The 18,789-nt window shown below is 42.4% G+C and overlaps 2 protein-coding genes across 2 annotated transcripts; one reads left to right on the top strand and one right to left on the bottom strand.

Annotated features, from left to right (window-relative positions):
* Positions 1–14: 14 nt before the first annotated feature.
* Positions 15–12,244, bottom strand: LOC138600898 (uncharacterized). Its single transcript, XM_069672436.1, has 7 exons — positions 11,879–12,244; positions 11,515–11,639; positions 11,200–11,411; positions 7,047–7,178; positions 4,743–4,885; positions 2,166–2,377; positions 15–833 (listed from the first exon to the last, which is right to left on the bottom strand). The coding sequence occupies exons 1-7, from the start codon at positions 12,026–12,028 to the stop codon at positions 509–511; spliced, it is 1,299 nt and encodes a 432-aa protein (XP_069528537.1). The 5' UTR covers positions 12,029–12,244; the 3' UTR covers positions 15–508.
* Positions 12,245–12,316: 72 nt separating this feature from the next.
* Positions 12,317–18,501, top strand: htatsf1 (HIV-1 Tat specific factor 1). Its single transcript, XM_069673620.1, has 10 exons — positions 12,317–12,507; positions 13,263–13,427; positions 13,939–14,173; positions 14,377–14,424; positions 14,547–14,701; positions 15,193–15,356; positions 15,489–15,585; positions 15,679–15,768; positions 15,862–15,999; positions 17,212–18,501. Exons 2-10 carry the CDS (start codon positions 13,263–13,265, stop codon positions 17,461–17,463), a joined length of 1,344 nt encoding a protein of 447 aa, XP_069529721.1. The 5' UTR covers positions 12,317–12,507; the 3' UTR covers positions 17,464–18,501.
* The last annotated feature ends 288 nt before the right edge of the window (positions 18,502–18,789 follow it).

Genomic DNA, 18,789 nt, shown 5'->3' on the forward strand with positions numbered 1-18,789 from the left:
GTCTGTATGAAAAGTGATCGCTCAAGAAGAACATCAAAATACATATTTATAACATGTCAGAACTTCCTGCAGACTGCACCCTGCCTGCCGACAAGATAACGTCTGACAGTGTGACCGCTGCAGGGTGCTAAATAAAACAATCCTTATAAATAAAAAAACACTTAAATAGGTAGAATACTGACTTTGAGCTGCACTTGTAATTCCCTGTAGTGCTAACTTGTGTGTGTTCATGCCCTTTGCTGAAAGATACAGTCACAGAGATTTACTGTGGTGTTAAAGTGAGGTAGATAACTGGTTTCCATCCTTGTACGAGTCAAATGTAAAGAAAATATTATTATAACACAAATATCCAAAGGATTGAATAAGTTATGTTGCATTGCTTTCATCAGCAATATTCATTAAAACTTCTACTTTTACTCATTCTACTGCTAATATCATAGTAATAAGTACATGAACTATCTCTGTGTACCCTGTCTGCACCTCTGCGTCACCTTCCTGTCCTGTCCGTTTACGAGTCACTGACTTGGGATTTCTCGGACACGGGGAGACCAGATTTGGTCACGTTGTCCATCTGACTCCTGTCCTCTTGTTCAGGCACTGCGGTCGGCTGCAGCAGGGGTCCTTGAGCAGTAAAAGGCCAGGGCATGGTGGTTTGTGATGGGGCTGTGGTGGTATGCTGTGGAGCGTCCGATTGGCTGAGAGGGCAGGTGCTGCTGAAGCTGCCGCACAGCGCCCCCCAGTGTTGTTCGCACTGCCCGCGCAGCCGCCGGCCGACCCACGAGCTGACCTCATCTCCGCACTTCAACAGGAAGTTCATCAGCTCCACGTACGGTCTGGTGGTGCATAAAAAGAGAAAAAACACAGAGTACAATAATGAGAAAACTTTTGAATGTAGACTGAACAGCAAACAGTATGGCAGATTTTCCTTCTTTCCAAAGATTCTCCTGCTTTTGCCATAAAGATACAACCGCAAAGTGACCTGCCCACAATCAAGTGAAATCAAGATTGGGTGAAGTACAAATTTTCAGTGCAAACAGGACCAAGTGCCCAGTGGGTTCTGCCCAGTCCCGCCCTGTTGAGCTGTGATTGGCTAAGAAAGCCTCTCTGGCAGAAAGCTTTTCAAGGCCTTTAGGAAGTCAGGACAGTACAGTGTGAGGTCGGTAAAATCCATTTAGGGAACTGGTCGGGGTGGATGGATTGGTCAAACACAGGACTGAGTTCAAAGAGACTGCTGCTTTGTGCCACTGAGTTATAGTATTACCCAAACCATTATTTATTTTTTTACTTAAAGAGGGGTAAGACTGTGCTAATTCCAAGCTTCATATTTCACTCTGTGATACCTGTGGAGTAGCTTAGCATAATTTACAGTTTGAAAAACTCTCACACTGGTGCTCTGTGCAGGCCCTCATACAGCCTCTGCCTGAAACGACTCAGTCAGCGCTGTCCCTTTAAGAAACCCCGCCCCTATAAGCCCACTTTCTTCTGATTGGCCAGCTCTCCGAAGCCTGCTGAGACTACACTTTGTGACGTCACAAAAACAGAAACAGTCTGAAACCTGGTGTTCACAGCAGCCTGCAGACTGAGCTGAGAAGCCTGGGGATTACTCCAACATACTTTTACCTACAGATCTGAAACTTCACCCACGTTTTGTATGGACATCCAACATTGTAACATTATATATATATGTCTTAAAAAGTGAAACAGCATAATAGCCCCTCTCTAACATTACTAAGTAATGTTGGTGTCTAAACCTTTGGTGAAGTTGTGAAACAGTCGCAGGCGTGTGGGTTAAAATCATAAACCAACTTGAAATTGACACAAGAGACACAAACAGGAGCCGACTGAAGGCTCAGTCCTGAAGGCAAACTTTGGGGCAACTAGTACTAGCTTATCTCAGAGCAATAGTACTCGCCATATACAGCACAGTAGGGCAGGACATGACAGAACAGATCAGGACCCCAAAACTGATGTATCTAAATGGAATGGGGCCCACAGGTAGGAGAGTTAGCATGTAGTAGGATTCAATTCTACTTTTCACTTGTGAGAGGAGAACTGTGTTGGCTGTGTCTTAGACCTTATGATGTAACATTTGATGAACAGTTATATCCTTTGTTCACTAATGATTGCTAATGAGTCTTTAATGTGTCTCAGTGTGTGTGTCTCACCCCGGGGGAAACATCAAGTTGAACTGCACCAGGCTTCCCATGGTGTCCATGTGGTCCCGTAGTGCGAGGCAGAGCTGGTGTTTGGAGTAGCACTCTCTCTGCAGCGAGAACACCATCTCTTTTACTGCTGAGCACCGGCGGCTCACGCAGCTGAAGCGCTGCCGCAGTCCCAGCGCCATGCACCGCAACGCGTCCTTCACAAAGGACTTGCCCTGGAAGACGGAGGAGGAGGAGAAGAGCGGTGTCAGGAGTCATCAGTGGGACATCTCTTTCACGTGTACACTCCAGACTAAAGATTCTGTCATGCTTTGGAATTGGCTTTGGTCATGCTGTGGAAAACATTAGGATTTAATCTGATATTTTCAAGTCTATCTTAGTATAGTACACATGCTGCATGTGTGGTGAGAGAGTTCTTGGTTGCTGTAATTAACTCTAAAGCTGTGTTTCCACCAAAAGTACACAGGACACAGCACCAGCCTAATTGTTGTCTGTGTTCCACAAAGGTTTTAAGAATGTTACTATTAGGCAAACAAGCCTGACCACATGTGGAAGAGTCTTCTAAATGCTCCAAGAACTCGACTATTCAGAAATGTTCAGCACTGCAAGTTTGCCACCCCAAAGTTCATATTCTTTCAGAAAGTACTACTCCTCTAGTAGGAACCTTTTGAGGGTAAAATCGAGTCCCTGGGACGTTATTTAGACCCTGGTCCCTGCATAGGAAACACACTAGCTGTGTTTCAATCCAGGGGCTGCATCCTTTGAAGGCCGTATTTGAAGGCCGATTGCAAATGTGTCCTCCTTCCTCCTGGGCCACCCAACGTATCCCAATATTCATTGCACAGCAAATCAAATGAGATGCTAGACTCTTAAACGGCCGAGGAATACACTTAGAAATGTAAACGTTTCTGGTTTCAACTCAATCCATAGCTAGCGTTACATGTTTAAAAACAAGGAAAGGGCCCTTGAAACAAATTATCTTTAAAATATAAGTTTAAGTTACGTGACGTTAGTTATGCTAGCTAGTTAGCCTGCTAGCAACCTGTTGGTGTTTGGTGACGTAAGGGTAAGGTTGGGAACAGCTGGTGATGCAAACAGGAAATCCTCCGTAGACCAGTCGTCTCATTTGAGTTCGGCTTTAGCGATCCACGAAGGCTACGAAGGACTCATCCTTCGTAGACCGTCTCCTTTGAAGGCTTCAGCCCCCTGGATTGGGACACAGATACTGAGTACTTCCTAAAGTCCCTAGTACCTGGGGAAAGATCCTGCAGTGGAAACACTGCTTTAGATACAGTAATGACTTAAGCCAGTATGGAGAGGAGGGAGGATTACAGCAGTAACATGTTGGTATTGTATTAAAACAGACTCTGAAAACAATATATCTGCCTGTTAATGTCCCTGCTACTACTGAACCTGCATGAATAGATTGTTTTGGCCATTCGGTAGAAGACAAAACCCCAAAATATGCTTTAACACATACCTCCCACATTTCTGCTTTATTGTGGCTAATGGGTTAGCAATCCATTTCCTATTGACACTTCTGGCAGACACAGAGCAAAATACGCTTTAGGAGTCTCATCATACTTTAGAAGCTCTAACTGTTCCAGATCTGTAGTAAGAATAATACTCAACATTTTAAGAGCTTAAGTGAAAAGAAAACAAAGCAAAAAGAGCAAGCCATGGATCAAACAGTGCGTTTGTATGCCAGTCACTTACAGTAATAATCCAGCACACCATCACCTAACATCATTTTTGTGGTGGGTTACAGAGCATTATTCTCTTGTTTCAACTTAAAGTAACAGTCTTGAAGATCTCCATATAGCATCTCTTTGTCTGCATCTGTGATCATCACCACTACCTGCAGGTGTGTTTTTGAACCTGAGATCCAAACCCCTGTGCCCCGCTGTCAATCACACCGATGACTCAGCGACACAGGCATGTCTGGCATCCTTGCTTGAGAGTTGTGAACCCAAGAGCTTAACAACAAGCTGAAATTCTGCGTAAAGCTGAATAAACCGGTGAGGATCTTCAGATTGAGGTAAACAAAAGCATGTTGCTTTGTTGATTTAAAGTCCAACAAGAGTACCAATTTAAAAGACACCTCTGAGCAGACAAATGCTCTTCCTGTTGCCATGATTCATGCATTAAAATATCTTTTTATATTGCACTATGTTGTATGATACTATGGAGCTTCCACTGTGCCTGTTCATACAGGAGACACACTGACCTGCATCCCTCTCTAATGCACTTCTATTCTAGTAGAGAAGACAGGATGTTCCCTCTCTCATTTCAGTTCCCCTCTCAGTTTGTTCTGTATCCAGTACCAGTGTGAATAACTATACAGTGATCCTTATACAAGAAACATTCCTCACAAATGACTGTAATGACTGAAGGGATTAAATGAAATAAAAACACGTATCCATATGTCTCATCCAAGTCTGCTCCTAGTTACTGTTGGATGTGATTTCAGACCATGTCCGTTAGAGCAAAGGGGACCTCAGGGGAAACAAATTAGCCCACTTCTGAAAAGTGTTTTTGTGCGTGTGACACGAGGTCAGGCAGTCGTGCCGGCCCCCCCACCTGTGAGTTGTAGCGCCCGGCGTTGTGCAGCAGAGTGAGGCAGATGTGGTGTAGCCCTTGGATGTCACATGAGATGTTGTTGAAACACTGAAACGTCCCACATCCGACATCCCCTGAACTCACCAGGCAACTCTGAATATCAGCTGAAAGAGACAAAAATACAGAGAGGGAGATCAGTATTAACTTCCTTACAATCGTATCACACACTACAATGTCAACCAGTTATATTGGATAGATGATTTGTCTATTTTTTTTCAGTATTCCTATAATAGAGCAAAACAGGGTGACATGAAGCCTCACCCAGAGGATACAGTGAGCTGAAACTACCCACATTAGCAATGTAATACAATGCTTTTACTCTGGAAACGAAATATACTGTAGATTACTTTTCAGTTTGATAAGAGTTTGAAATGTAAACACTGATGATGAAAAGAGATATTTGTTCACTTGCTAAAAAGATAATGACCCCTATATCTGATTAGATCACTGTTGTTGGTATTCTTTGGTTCGTTTTGGGCTTATTTTTGCTTGTTAGGCTACCCGTTGTTGTTGCTGCTGTCGATGACGTACAGTCTGCAGTCAGCTCCGGGCCGGAGGTGCCGTCATGCACCACCCTGCTTGAAAGGAGGGAATGTGCTTGGAGAGGATCGAGCCGCCGGAGCTTCGCATTGAATTACAGCCACCAACTAGTGTTGGGTATTTAGACTCCTTTTAGTGAGTTGGATCATTTAGCTGCTAAGCTCAGCAAGAGGAGATGGTTCTTCATTTAGTACTGCATCAGGATTTTATTTAATACAGTCAAATTAAGCAATGTTATGACCTATGATTGATCTTTGGGTAATATACATGGCTTAAATGATTCATAGCCTACTAAATCTCAAATTTTCCGGAAAACCATAATTTAACATTTTGTTTGCTATAAAAACCGTAAATAATGTAAAAGACATTTACAAATATATACAAATAACATTTTTATTTTAGATATTGTGATTGAATATTATTTGTTTATTATTAATGTTTTCTGTGTTTACAACAGGTGCAAGTCTCACCTTTCTTGGCTCTTACTGTTACCAAAGAGAGACAAATCTGGATCATACTTAAATGTTATCAGATTATCATATTATTCTGTTCTTCAATAATTTACAAAACAAGTTAAAAGTCAGCTCTCAGGTGGGAGTCGTTCACATCAAAGAGTCGGTTCATGGAGCTGACTCGTCCGCGAACGACACACCAATGCCTCCAACACCGGGGGACATCAAGGGGAGAGGGCGTGCTACACTGCCCGGTTCGGTCCGGGACAGACATGGCCGGCATTTGATAGGCTTTAATTTAAACTGATGCAGGCTGCACAGCATGTAAACTATCTGATGCGTTAACAACGCAATAAAAGGCCAACATATACAAGATAAAAATAAAACCATGAGGTGCCATAGGTTCACTCACAGACTTCACTGCAGACACACCAAATAAGCATTATGTGTAAGGAATTACGGCTCTTTGAAGGGGGCTCTATTCTTTTTCCGATAGCTTGAACGACTCTCAGAAAGGGACGAAGCCATAAGATCCGAGGTGAGAGAGTGGTCGGACTCGCGAGCGTGCCTGCACTCTACTCTATACACGCATATTTAAAATTCTGTACTAAATTTTAATGGAAACAGCAGAATAATGTAGGAACAATTAATCAACGTCACAGATTTGTCAATAATTTATGATACAAATCTGTGTGACTACAAAGATGTCAAAAAAACCCCCCAACAGACTTGGGTTATAATGTTGCTCACAGTCGGCACTACGCTGTGGCAACATGATTCTGCTGCACGTGACCTAGTATAGCGGAGCTGCAGTTGAAAAAAGCTGCCTATGGTAATTCGGCATAAGGGGGAGTGGATCTAGGGCGGGCAATGAAACAACTAGAAAAAGAAAGGCTCTCACCTACGACTCGGTTCCCGTCGTTCACACCAAAGAGTCGTTCAGAAGAATCGGATCGTTCGCGAATGTCACAACACTAACAGGGAGCCAGAGGGAACATCAAAACCCCACATATACATCCGGCTATATTTCAAAGCTGGACAAAAGGAGGGTAAAGAAGTACTGACAGTCACACAATGAGAAATCTTCCTGCAGAGCTGGCACAGGCTAGTTCCCTTTCAGAGAACTAAAGTAACAAGTAGCCAATTAAACCAATATTTTCTTCTGCAGATCACCAAAATGTGATCACCAGGGCCTCAGTTGTGTGGGTTTAAAATATATGATGCATGCAGCATCATATATTTAATATCTATTCTATTTGCTGTTCAGGCTCACCTGTGCTCTGCAGAGAGAGGCGCCTCTTGGCCTGGTTGACTTGTTTCTCCTGGACATCATGCGAATCCATGGTCAGCACCTGTTGACAGGCAAGCAGCAGAAAGAACACAGCGGACCATCTCGCCGGCATGTTTTAGTTACACGACGTTTTGTATCAGACTAGTTTTTTGTATGATTTGTTTGTATTGTAGGTCGCAGCGGCAAGGGCCCAGGCTGAAAGAGGAGTTTACGTTTCTACAGACTGACTGCGGCATGAAGGCTGAAATATATAAAGCTGCCAGAGAGCTGCGCGTGCACGACTGCCTGAGTTTGCGTCTCCACCAATCACAGAGCAGTGTTGTGCACGCGCGCAAAACTGGAGCCAAAAGTTTATTATCGCAGTAGCAGCGGCATGTAGCCTATGTATTTATTGTTTTTGAAAAATGATTGATTTAGCACTGATCAAGTGACGACCATGAAAGTCAATCCCACGTTCTTCAAGTGAAAATGCTCTTATAAGGACTTCCTGTTCCTCAGCAGTCAGCGGGGGGTGCATGAAGGTCAACCACTCAAGACATCCACACTCAATTAACCCGCCAGCCAGCCGTGTGTGTGTGTGTGTTTGAGTGTTAGCAGCTGCTTTCTTGGCAGGGAGACGTGCAGTGAGGAACGTATCAGAGGCACCCACACTGGAAGTGTGTGAAAAGATTTAAGATTCAAGCTTCACCAATTGTTTGTGTGCTACATACAGCTTATCAATAACATGTCTGACATTGTTACAAAAAAATTCTACTACACTATTATACTACACTTTTTTTATTACATACATACTATATATAAGGCAGTATTTCTTAATGTTTCTTAAAGTTATAACTAAATTATGTTAAGTAAATCATTTCCCTAAACTGTATATATGAGTAAAAAGCCATTAAACTGGAGAAAATTTGGTTTTCCAGTTTGTGAAAACTCCCTTTGGCCACTTGTTTCCTTGTTTCTAATGCTATGCTAATAGCTTTGCAGTACTGGTTGTACAGCAGTGCTAATGGCTAAATGCTCACAAAAACATGCTCACAAAGACACCACTAAAGTTTAAATGTTCGGTGAGGAAGTGAAATGTTTTCAATGTTCACCGTCTAGTTACGTGTATTAGCATGCGAACAAAAGCACACAAAATGCAATGTTCAGGTGAGGGTAATAGAAGAGTCACTTGTTTTGCAGGTATTTTTATCCGATTTTGGAGTATTGGATTGGAAATCTGCGTTACAGCTGCTAGTAGATGATGAAGGGATATACACAGTTATTCATATTCATCCTCTGTTAACCATGAACATCTGAACTAAATGTCATGGCTGTTAAACATTTTACTCAAATACCACAAATATGAACCAGAGGAAGAGTCATCACTGTCATTACGGTACATCGTCTGAGGACCTTAAACATCTGTAAAACTATCGTCGTCTACTATAACGTGGTTGATAAAAATGATGAAGACAGGGCCGAGACAAATCAGGACCAACATCATAATTCGTAATTTAAGACGTAAAGAAAAAAAGATATAGTCGCATATCTCTGAACCAGATCTAATGAATAAAACAAGAAAATGTTTCACCAAATTCAGAGTTCAGGTGTTGTTTTCATCTCTTTGATGTGTTCTGATGTTGCAGCATAGTTTTTTGTGGTTGTGGTTTGTCTCACAACAGCCATGACCTCTGACCTTTGACATCCACAATGGGACAGGCCGTAACCATGTGACAACAGCGAGTCAAACAAATACCTTAAAGCTCTCCTCAGATCTATGCACCATGCATCCAAGAGGCCTTCAAAGACAGGGTTGAGACAAGTGTATGTGTATGTGCGCTGTGTGTGTTGCAGTGGGAGGTCAAGGGTGAGTTTATGTGTGTCCACACAGGGGCCCAGTTGGGGAGGACATACTCGTACAGGGGCAAATGTTTGGACTTTTGTTGGGAACTTTTTTCCCCCCCGACCTTTCCCGCTCATTCTCCGTCTCATCCTGCTTCAAAACATCCACAACTTCCCTCACACAACCCCTGATGACCACCCACACAATGACCCCTCACCCACACACATACGCCCAAAACGTCCACTAATGCACCTAGACACCAATGTGCAAACAGTACACATGCAGGCCCCTCTTGTACTCTGTGTCTCTCACATGACCTTGTTGTAAACAACACATCTGCCTGTGTGTGTGTGTGTGTGTGTGTGTGTGTGTGTGTGTGTTTTTAAAGATCAAATTCACGAGTATCTGCCTTGTGACATGAAGAGGAACCATTACCATAATGTTTGGGTTTATTTAGTGTGATTTTGCACATTTTTGTTTGTCAGTTCACACAAACTGTGTGAAGATTCTTACATTTTTTATATGCTGAAGTTTTGGCGTAATCTCTAAATGCATTTTATTTTGGTAAAAAAAATATATAGCTTTTCTACAGCAGTGTTTTCCCCCCTTATTTCCTCTTTAAAAAACGTTAAAGGTGAGGTCTACAGATTAGCAAGCCTTAACAGGACATGACAATGCAGCTTCGTCAAATACATTGTTGTATGCCTCAGGATTATTAATATATGAATTTCTGTGATTTAGCTGAACTGTAACGAAGGACCACAGGTGTCATTTAAAAGGTTATAAAGCGAATAATGAGAACTGAAATATAAAAAAGTTTTTTTTTGGAAAACAAAATAAAAAAAATATTCGTTTGCCAGTTTCGCACAGAGCAAACAATAAAAAAAATCACTTATTTAATTGATTTAATTTTAAAAGGCAAATAAGGATTATTAAACTAATTTACTGTCCTACATTAATCTACAATTACAATTTTCCAGGCAATACTTAAAGCATGTGACCTTAAAAAGAACCGACACATAATAGATACACACACACTCACACACATTTACAAACGTAGGCAAATAAACAAAGAGCAACAGATTTACAGACACACTCTGACACACATATTTGCGTTAACGTGAGGATCATTCTCCTGCCAAAACAAGTACTTAAATCAATAAGTTACACAAGCTATAACACACACACACACACACACACACACACAGACGTAACTGACAGACTGAGGCTGAAGCCGGGAGTCATCGAGGCTCTGAGAGTGACAAGTCATTTCTAAGAATTGCTGAGTTTGATCCTGTGAGGACATTTTAAACAAACCTTAGTCTATGATATTTGGAGATAAACTTTTGCATGTTTACCTTTTTGTGACATTATAATGGATGTTTTTGCAGCCTAACATAAGCCTAGGAATACTTCTGGATGGACTCAAGTGAGCCTTTAGCTTAAAGAACAACCCCACCTGGTGGTACTGTGTTACTGTCACAGGGGCTCTTCTGTTTGCTTTTATTGCAGGAACCTGCCATCATATAACGAGGAGCAAATAAGTGATGATGCAACGACACATGGGTACAATAAGAAAAGAAGAGAGAAAGGAATATGATGTCATCTGTGTTTAGTAAAGCAGGTACAATCCACAATCAATGCGACATACAAAATACAGTTCATGCACCAAAGAGAACCTAACATGGGATGATGAAAAAATTAAGAGAAAACTTAAATGTCGTAGACGTCCAAGGACTTTCCAAGAACCTGCAGGTGCCCTACTTATTCAACTGGTGAGTCAGAAGGAGTATGCAAGATCATCTCTTTAATGCACCTAACATGTAATCAACCAGCCCATTGACTTAACTCTTCTGATTCGGTGTTTCTAAGTTGAACATATTGTTAGACAACATGTTTTTAGAAGAAGATGTATTTATACACGAACAGCCTGAGTGATAAATCTGCATTACATGATATACAACTTTGCAAAATAGAAGTAAAAAAGTATGAAACAAAAAAAGGAAATCTTTTTCAAAAGGCAGAGTGCGCAGCATTGTCCAGCTTTTCCAAAAGCCTCGTGCAGCAAAGACGGGCCATGAAACATCACATGCTGAACATTTTAAATGCAGAAACGATTCAGACTACTGACTACAGTCTGCTAAACAGACACAGCAGGAAACTATCTCCTCTTTCTTTTTCTTTGTTCTTCTATTCTCTGAGGCTGCAGGTTTCTTAAGAAATGTGGACCTGCAATGGTCAGCATGTGTACCTGCTGACAGAGAGATATCCTTCATGAGCATCGACTTTAATTTCAGTTTTTTAACAAACCTCAGGGGGTTTTGGGGCCCGAAGCTGACAGGGCTTCCTGTGGTTCTGTCTGTTCAGATGGAGCACAGTTAGTACTCAAGGAGTTCTCCTCCCTCCTTTCCCCTGACAGGAAGTCATGGATGGCAGTTTCTATGTGAGGGCGGAAAGTGTGGTTCATCTTTGGGTCCACGACTTGAGTGATGATCCTGTCCACACCAGACTCCAGCATACCAGATCTTAAAAACAGGACATAAAAAGGTGTACCACATCAACAAAGGAAGGGCTGTAGAAAGGAGAGGGACAGTACCTTTATAGTCTGTTTGAGGTAATAACACTCACTGGACGACACTTTGCCTCAGTCCGTTCCTCATCTGGTTCTTGTTGATGGACGGATTCCAGTCCTGAGTGCTGAGCTGCGACGTGACAAAGTTGTCCACTTTCTGTCGCAGGTTCTGGTAGGCAGGCTGGCAGCAAACAGTGACAACGACGTGCATTTAGTCATAATACAGCAGTAGCACATATATGGTACTGTAAATGGAAGGACTATATTCGAACAACTAAAGTAACACTCTGTTGAATCAATGCAAATTGTATTAGCAGCTTAACAGTCAGACGTTTCATTCATTATAGCTAACATTAGCTTTGAGGCTTGCTAAAGTTTACACATATGACAGAAGTAGCCTAGGTAGCTTTCGCTGACAACCTTCGTATCAACATCAGCCAGACAGTCCCGACGGAACTCATCGAAAAGCCCCCGGTTCTTCAGATGCTCCACGATCATACCGATGAGCTGCGGGTCTCCCGGTGGAAGGTTGGCTGGACCAACGTTAACGTTACCGCTACCCTCCGCCATTGACACCTGAAGTAAAGGTCTGCCTAGTTACTTACCTGTAAGCTACATTGAGAGCTAGCTATCCTAGCTGGCGGTGATTGTTTTCCTATAAGAGGTGGGGTGGACTCGTTCTGTGTATACAAACTGCGGGCGGAGAGATGCTTCGTTTTGGTTTGCGATATTTTTATTCCGTGGCAGCAGCGGCTCAATTAAAACGGGGTACGCTGTATTAAAAACCGAGCGCTTCATTTCCAATCACCGCGCACGCGTACTCGGCACCTGACACCGGAAGTACTTTGTTCAAGCACCATCGCGGACTGAGGGAAAACGTTTGCGGGCAGTCACTATCCGTATATTTAAAGTAAAATCAATTAAAACATTAACAGCATAATAAAAAACAGAGGTTTTCTGTGGCTGGGTGTTAAGACAGAGGGAGTGTGTTCATCAATCTTTGCACCAAGCTACATATTTGTCGTCTGTCTGGACTGTCGCTGTAAAAGGTAACGCGTATGCTAGTTAGCTGTGTGCTAACAGTTACTGATATCTGACTACTACTTCTACTCTTGAGCACAGACCTATACATTTTATCAAGTGTGCATCACTACATATGGGTCTTTATAATTTATCTTGACGTTCCCTGAACCTCGGCAGCCGTGTAAAAACAACCTTCAGATTGTAATATCTCTAAACTAGCCTGCTGACATGAAGCAAAGCTGTCAGTTCAGAGTAATCACAGTGTGATGAATTAAAGCAACTGGCTATCTTTTTCATGTGTTAACCCCGCGCGGTGACAGTGTCAGTAGCAAGCTATAATTGGCCCTTATTGGCGCTGACAGTGCAAAGCCAGGAACAAGATAATGAAATGGTTTCATGTGTTAAGCAAAGTCGTTTATTCTTTATTTCACAGCGCTTGACCAGCTAGGAGCATATATGGGCATATGGAATTACTATCCTGCTTAGGTCACAGGCAGTTGTTTTTATTGAATCACACATAATTTGGCCTATTATTACTACATCTGTGAAGACAGAGAAATTGTTTAACTGAGCTTCTGACTCATGATGGTAATTGAATTGTGTTAAATCTTTACAATACTCTGATGGCTTCATGATGCAACATCCTCTGAAACATTAAATATAAAATGACAAAGCAGACACTTAATACAGCACTTCTTCGGTGTGAAAGACTTGCCACATTCATGCATAATGTAATGACTTGCTGACCTGGGTAATCTGACAATTCACATTCTTGCTGCAGATGAGTGGTGGACCAGATGCCAACAAAGAGTTTATGGAGCAACTGCGAATGCAGGAACTCTATGACAGAAGAAATGATGGTGGTTCTGACCCTTTCACCTACACTGACCCAGAGGACGGGACTGTGTACGACTGGGACCATGAAAAGAAGGCTTGGTTCCCTAAAGTATGAACTTTTCTTTCACTCTTAACTTTTGCTTTCTTCAGACATCCCTTGCTACTTTGGCACAAACATGATGCTGCATATATATGAGTGTGGACTTGATTTACCAGCACTGATAATGAGTTATGTATGATGTTGCGATTGTTATTCCCTACCATTTGCCAGTTTGGTTGACTTTGCAATGTACAGTAGTAACTCTGACTTGAGGAGCTTTGATGTAACTGCAATTTTATGTACTTTAAGAGTCAAACTCTTCAATATTTGAGTTAATTGTAAGTGTAAATGTGTGTTTTTAAGCAGATATACGTTCTAAGTTCATGCATGAACTGCAATCCATCTCTATTGGCTCAAAGCGCTATCTGGGTAAAAAGTCCATCAGGGATTTTACTAGTCAGGATTCTTCATAGCTGTCGAGAATCAACTTTGAACACATACAGTTTCTATTAAGTGTGGCAAAGACTAGTAGGAGCCAGTTTCTGTGTGACTATTAAGTAGGTGTGCTTTGTTTCTCTAGATAACAGAGGACTTCATTGCCGCTTACCAGGCCAACTATGGCTTCACTAAGGAAGGAGATCCAGATGCAAACAACGCTGCAGTGAGTGGCAGCGACCCAGCAGCTCCTGAAGCAGACAGCAAGACTTCAGAAAAGACGAAACCAGGAGATGCCTCTCAGAAAGTGAACCCAGACCAGCCTGAGGCCCCAGCTAAAGATCTCAAGCAGAAAGGGGAGAAGAGAAAAGCAGAGCCAGGTAGAGCAGCGTTCATAATGAAAGCTTAGAAAATTAACTAAAACCCAAATAGAATGAACAAAAGTGGTAAATGATGAGCTGCAGTTGTAGGCGTGGTGGTTGTTGTTTTACTGCATAGATTTAGAAGCACAATTTCCAAGTTTACGTTTGTATAAATGCATCTTTTGTTGAATGCTATCTAAAATCTTTTCTTGTACATCTAGGATGGTTCGATATCGACGACAATAAAAACACAAATGTCTACGTGTCAGGTTGGTATTGCTATTTTTCCTCACTGTTAAGCCGGCCGCTGTTCAACGAGTAGCTGATTCTGTTGATCTTATCTCACTCCCTCTCTCTGATTTTTTTTCTTCTCCTGATCTCTGTTCCGCAGGCCTGCCTCCTGACATCAGCACCGAGGAGTTTGCGGAGATGATGTCCAAGTGCGGCATAGTGATGCGAGACCCCATCACTGAAGAGTACAAGGTCAAACTCTACAAGGACAAAGAAGGGAATCTAAAAGGAGATGGCCTCTGCTGCTATCTCAAGGTTAGTCTGTCCTTCCTGACAGGTAACGGTAGCTCTTACGGTAACAGCTAAGGGTAGCACTAAGCTCCAACACCTAGAGGTAAAAAGATGCTCCACACCAACAATCATAACTATCATGATAACTTTAGTAGTATTTGAACATTTTGCCAGCAGTAAAGTATACTTTGTGGAATAAACAGCATCTCTCCTCTCTCTCTCTCTCCCTCTCTCTCTTTCGTGGCCTCAGTGCTGCAGAGACGCACCGCACAGCGGCTGTGCGTCACACACCAGCTGCAAAATGCGCATGCATGTTTGGTGTAGCGGAGTAGTACAGAGAGGCAATGTTCATGTTGCTTAATGCCACTTTAACTTGATAGGAAATTGCCTCAGTGTATCTGCCTGTTGTGTTTTTGGCGTTGAATGACACTGTACAGATTAGTTTATATACAGTTTATATTGTATTACACTCTAGTAAACTGACTGTGTGTGTGTTTGTTTGTGGTTCCCTGCAGAAGGAGTCTGTGCCGTTGGCTGTGCGTTTAATTGACGAGTCAGAGATCAGAGGTTACAGGCTCCATGTGGAAGCAGCGCGCTTTGAGCTGAAGGGCCAGTATGACGCCAGCAAGAAGAAGAAGAAGAACAAAGATTACAGGAAGAAGATGCAGCAGCAACAGAAGTAAACTTGCTGTTCTTTATAATCAGCCTCCCACAAGTCCATGTCTGCATGTGTGGATAAATAACCAGACTGCTGAAAGGTTTAAGAGGAAACAAATAATTAAGCATTTCTCATGAATGTTTGTCCGTGTAGACAGCTGGACTGGAGGCCAGAGAAGCAAGGAGAAGTGAGGAAGAGGCATGAAAAAGTGGTCATCATTAGAAACATGTTCCATCCCAGTGACTTTGAGGTGCGGAGAAACACAAGTGTGCACACACAAATTCACACACAAACACAGTCCGTTGCTTGGATTTATCTGTGTTGTGTGTGTTTGCCTTTGTAGGAAGACCCGCTTGAGTTGAATGAGTATCGTGAGGATCTGCGAACAGAATGTGAGAAGTTTGGGGAGGTCAAGAAGGTCATCCTCTTTGATGTGAGTATAATGTCATTAATGCTGTTTCAAAGTCATGATTTGAACTCCAGGGCACTCAGATCAAGATTGTAAGTGGTTGTGTTTGTGCGGCAGAGACACCCAGACGGCGTGGCATCGGTCGCATTTAAGGAACCAGAGCAGGCCGACGCGTGCATTCAGTCGTTCAACGGTCGCTGGTTTGGAGGAAGGCAGCTGTCAGCTCAGCTTTGGGACGGAACGACAGACTATCAGGTACACCAAATACAGATATCAAAAACATAGGTACACAAAGATGTTAATTAAAGCTTGGTGAAGAAGATTGTATATGATCACTATATATGACTCCAGGCCCTCAGACCCGACCCAGGATCTGTAGGCACTCATTTTGTTAATTTGAGTTCGGGTTGATTCCTATTCTATTATTCTAAGTTATACCAGAGTGGATCAGAGAAGATCTGTGATCAGCATAGATAGCATCAGGTTACAAGAGTAAAATGAAAAACACTGAACATGTGAATTTAAATTCAGCAGAGTGGAGGATTCATGAATCTTTTCTTCACTATGAAGCAATAAGACTCAAAAAAAATAAATATAAAGAGCTCAAACTTAGCAGCATCTCTTCATTCTGGACCTCCTTCATTCAAGTTGTTGATAAAGACAAGATAGAAATATCTGTCAAGTGTATTACATGTCCAACTCGATTAGGACAGCAACTTTGTAGTGGCCAACATCTCCAAAACTAAATGAGTAAGAATAAATAATAAAACCTAGGGATGGGTATCGAGAACCGGTATTTTTTGGTACTGTGATTGGTCGGTACTGAAAGCTTGACAGCTTTAGCAAAGCGGCTAATGCTAATGCCGTTGCTAGTATTCCTGCTAGTATGTCCTCCGTGCAGCCTCCAATCCCTGGTGGCACAGACGGCAGGGGGATGACCACAGCCCTTAACCCCAGTTACAACCCCCTCCCAGTGGATCATTATCGCCTTAGCAAAGACATGTCTATTATTTTCACCAAATAATGGAGAGTAGTATCGATAAATATCCGTATCGACAAACGGTATCGGTATCGATAAAATCCTCACAGACTTTTGTTGAAAAAGGAACTGATGCAATCTGATCCCAGGACAGTTATCCCAGGTCTGTTAGGGTTCAGGGTCATCATTTAAGACCCATAAAGATCTCTAACACCAGCCTCTTGGTTTGCAAGCTGTCCAACCATATACTTCACCTATATTGATATAGTCTCTTTCAGTGTTCTTAAGAAAATGTTATATATAAATAATTTGATTTGATCCCTTTAAAAAAGAGAGCCTGCGTTCTTTACGTACTGAAAGATGTTTGAAAGACGTGTTTTAAGCAAGAAAGAAGGTTGATGAAATTACGCCATCAGGTTACATTATGGAACTTTTGCACAGCCCATCGGATAAAACGTAATATTTAAATCCTGATTATGTTTGTGCAGGTGGAAGAGACGTCACGTGAGCGCGAGGAGCGGCTGAAGGGTTGGTCCTCCTTCCTAGAGGAGGGCAATAAAGAGCAGCAGAACAACAGCACCAAGCCAGCAGAGGGCAGCACCACCACAGAACCCAAAGAGCCGTCCAGCACCACAGAGCCCCAGCAGCACCCAGAAACAGAGCCACAGAAGCAGCTACGAGAACAGGAAGCAGACTCTACGGACAGCAGCCTGGCAGGCAGTGACGATGAGGAAGCCTAGACATGTACATGCACATCTTTGGTCCCTATGGTTACCAACTCGGACGGTCCTGCTTGAAGGTGAACTTTGGGAAAGCCACAGGAGGGGAAGTATGGACAGTCTGAGCTGTTTTGTAATGTAGAAAAATAAAGTCATGATTTGTGTAATTTCATCATGCTGGGTTACATTGTAATGAGATCTGGACTTGTCAGGCTGGTTATGCACAGCTCCTCCTTAATTTCAGTGTGTCAATGTGTGAAGCCCACAATATTAATGAATTACTAAAGATACGAGAAACTTATTTCAAACACATTTTGCTCTTATATGTTCTTTCACACTTTGAGTTCATCAGAGATTCTTTAAAAGCAGAATTAAAACACAAACATCAGCTAAATATATTTGATTTCCCCTTCAGATCCAGTTTATTACAGCTTTTTGGTTTGCACTTCAGACTGTTGTGACACTAATGTTGCTGCTGCATTAGATAGTTTCTCTATTCGCAGTCCGACATTTAAAGTTTCTTAACCAATCAAAGACTACTTGTGCAATATCATGTAGGAGTTACAGAAAGAAATCATATAAAATGATGTAAAGTTGTCACAAAACAGGAATCATTGTATAACTTTGCCCATAGCTGCTAACAGATATCATAGAGGCAGTTAGCATTGATTGTAGCATTTTAAATCATAAAGCAAAATTTACTGAAGAACATTTTTTTGGCTTTTTGCCTTTATTTAAAGGGCAGCGGAAGAGAGACAGGAAATGTTGGGAGGAGAGAGAGTGGGGGATGACAAGCACCAAATGATCGGTAGACTGCTAGTCAAACCTGCGATTAGTGCATCGAAGACTGTAGTCTATGTATGTGGGGCGCCCGCTCTGCCAACTGAGCCAAACCATCCATCCATTATCTATACCGCTTATGCTGTTCACGGTCGCGGGGGAGCTGGAGTCTATCCTAGCTGTCATTGGGTGAGAGGTGTGGTTACACCTGCACTGATCCCCAGTCAATCACAGGGCTGACACACAGAGACAGACAACCTTTCACACTCACATTCACACCCACAGGCAATTTTCGAGTTACCAATTAATCTAGCGAGCATGTCTTTGGACTGCTGGAGGAAGCCGGAGTACTAGAGAATACCCACGCACGCTCGAACACAGAAAGGCCCACCTTGTCCGAACTAGGAACCTTTTAGCTGTGAGGCGACAGCGCTGACCACTGCACCACCGTGCCGCCCCTGAGCTAAACCAGCACCTCACAATTTACTAATTAATACTGTGTCACGTAGAACGTCACTTCACACAAATATACATCTGTTTATGCGTCTCTGAGGCGGTAACCAGGGT

This window comes from Semicossyphus pulcher, unplaced genomic scaffold, assembly GCF_022749685.1.
Source record: "Semicossyphus pulcher isolate SPU_LCO1_2020_fin unplaced genomic scaffold, fSemPul1.0.p SCAF_10, whole genome shotgun sequence".
NCBI lineage: Eukaryota > Metazoa > Chordata > Actinopteri > Labriformes > Labridae > Semicossyphus > Semicossyphus pulcher.

Bases quoted from the DNA above. Each gene is read 5' to 3' on its own strand.
- htatsf1 (XM_069673620.1), top strand. From the start codon at position 13,263: ATGAGTGGTGGACCAGATGCCAACAAAGAGTTTATGGAGCAACTGCGA. The intron at 14,174-14,376 runs GTAGAGCAGCGT...TTGTACATCTAG, and splicing joins GAAGAGAAAAGCAGAGCCAG to GATGGTTCGATATCGACGAC. The intron at 16,000-17,211 runs GTACACCAAATA...ATGTTTGTGCAG, and splicing joins ACGGAACGACAGACTATCAG to GTGGAAGAGACGTCACGTGA.
- LOC138600898 (XM_069672436.1), bottom strand. From the start codon at position 12,028: ATGGCGGAGGGTAGCGGTAACGTTAACGTTGGTCCAGCCAACCTTCCA. The intron at 7,179-11,199 runs GAGGTTTGTTAA...CGTGTAACTAAA, and splicing joins TTCGGGCCCCAAAACCCCCT to ACATGCCGGCGAGATGGTCC. The intron at 834-2,165 runs GTGAGACACACA...ATGCACCACCAG, and splicing joins AACTTGATGTTTCCCCCGGG to ACCGTACGTGGAGCTGATGA.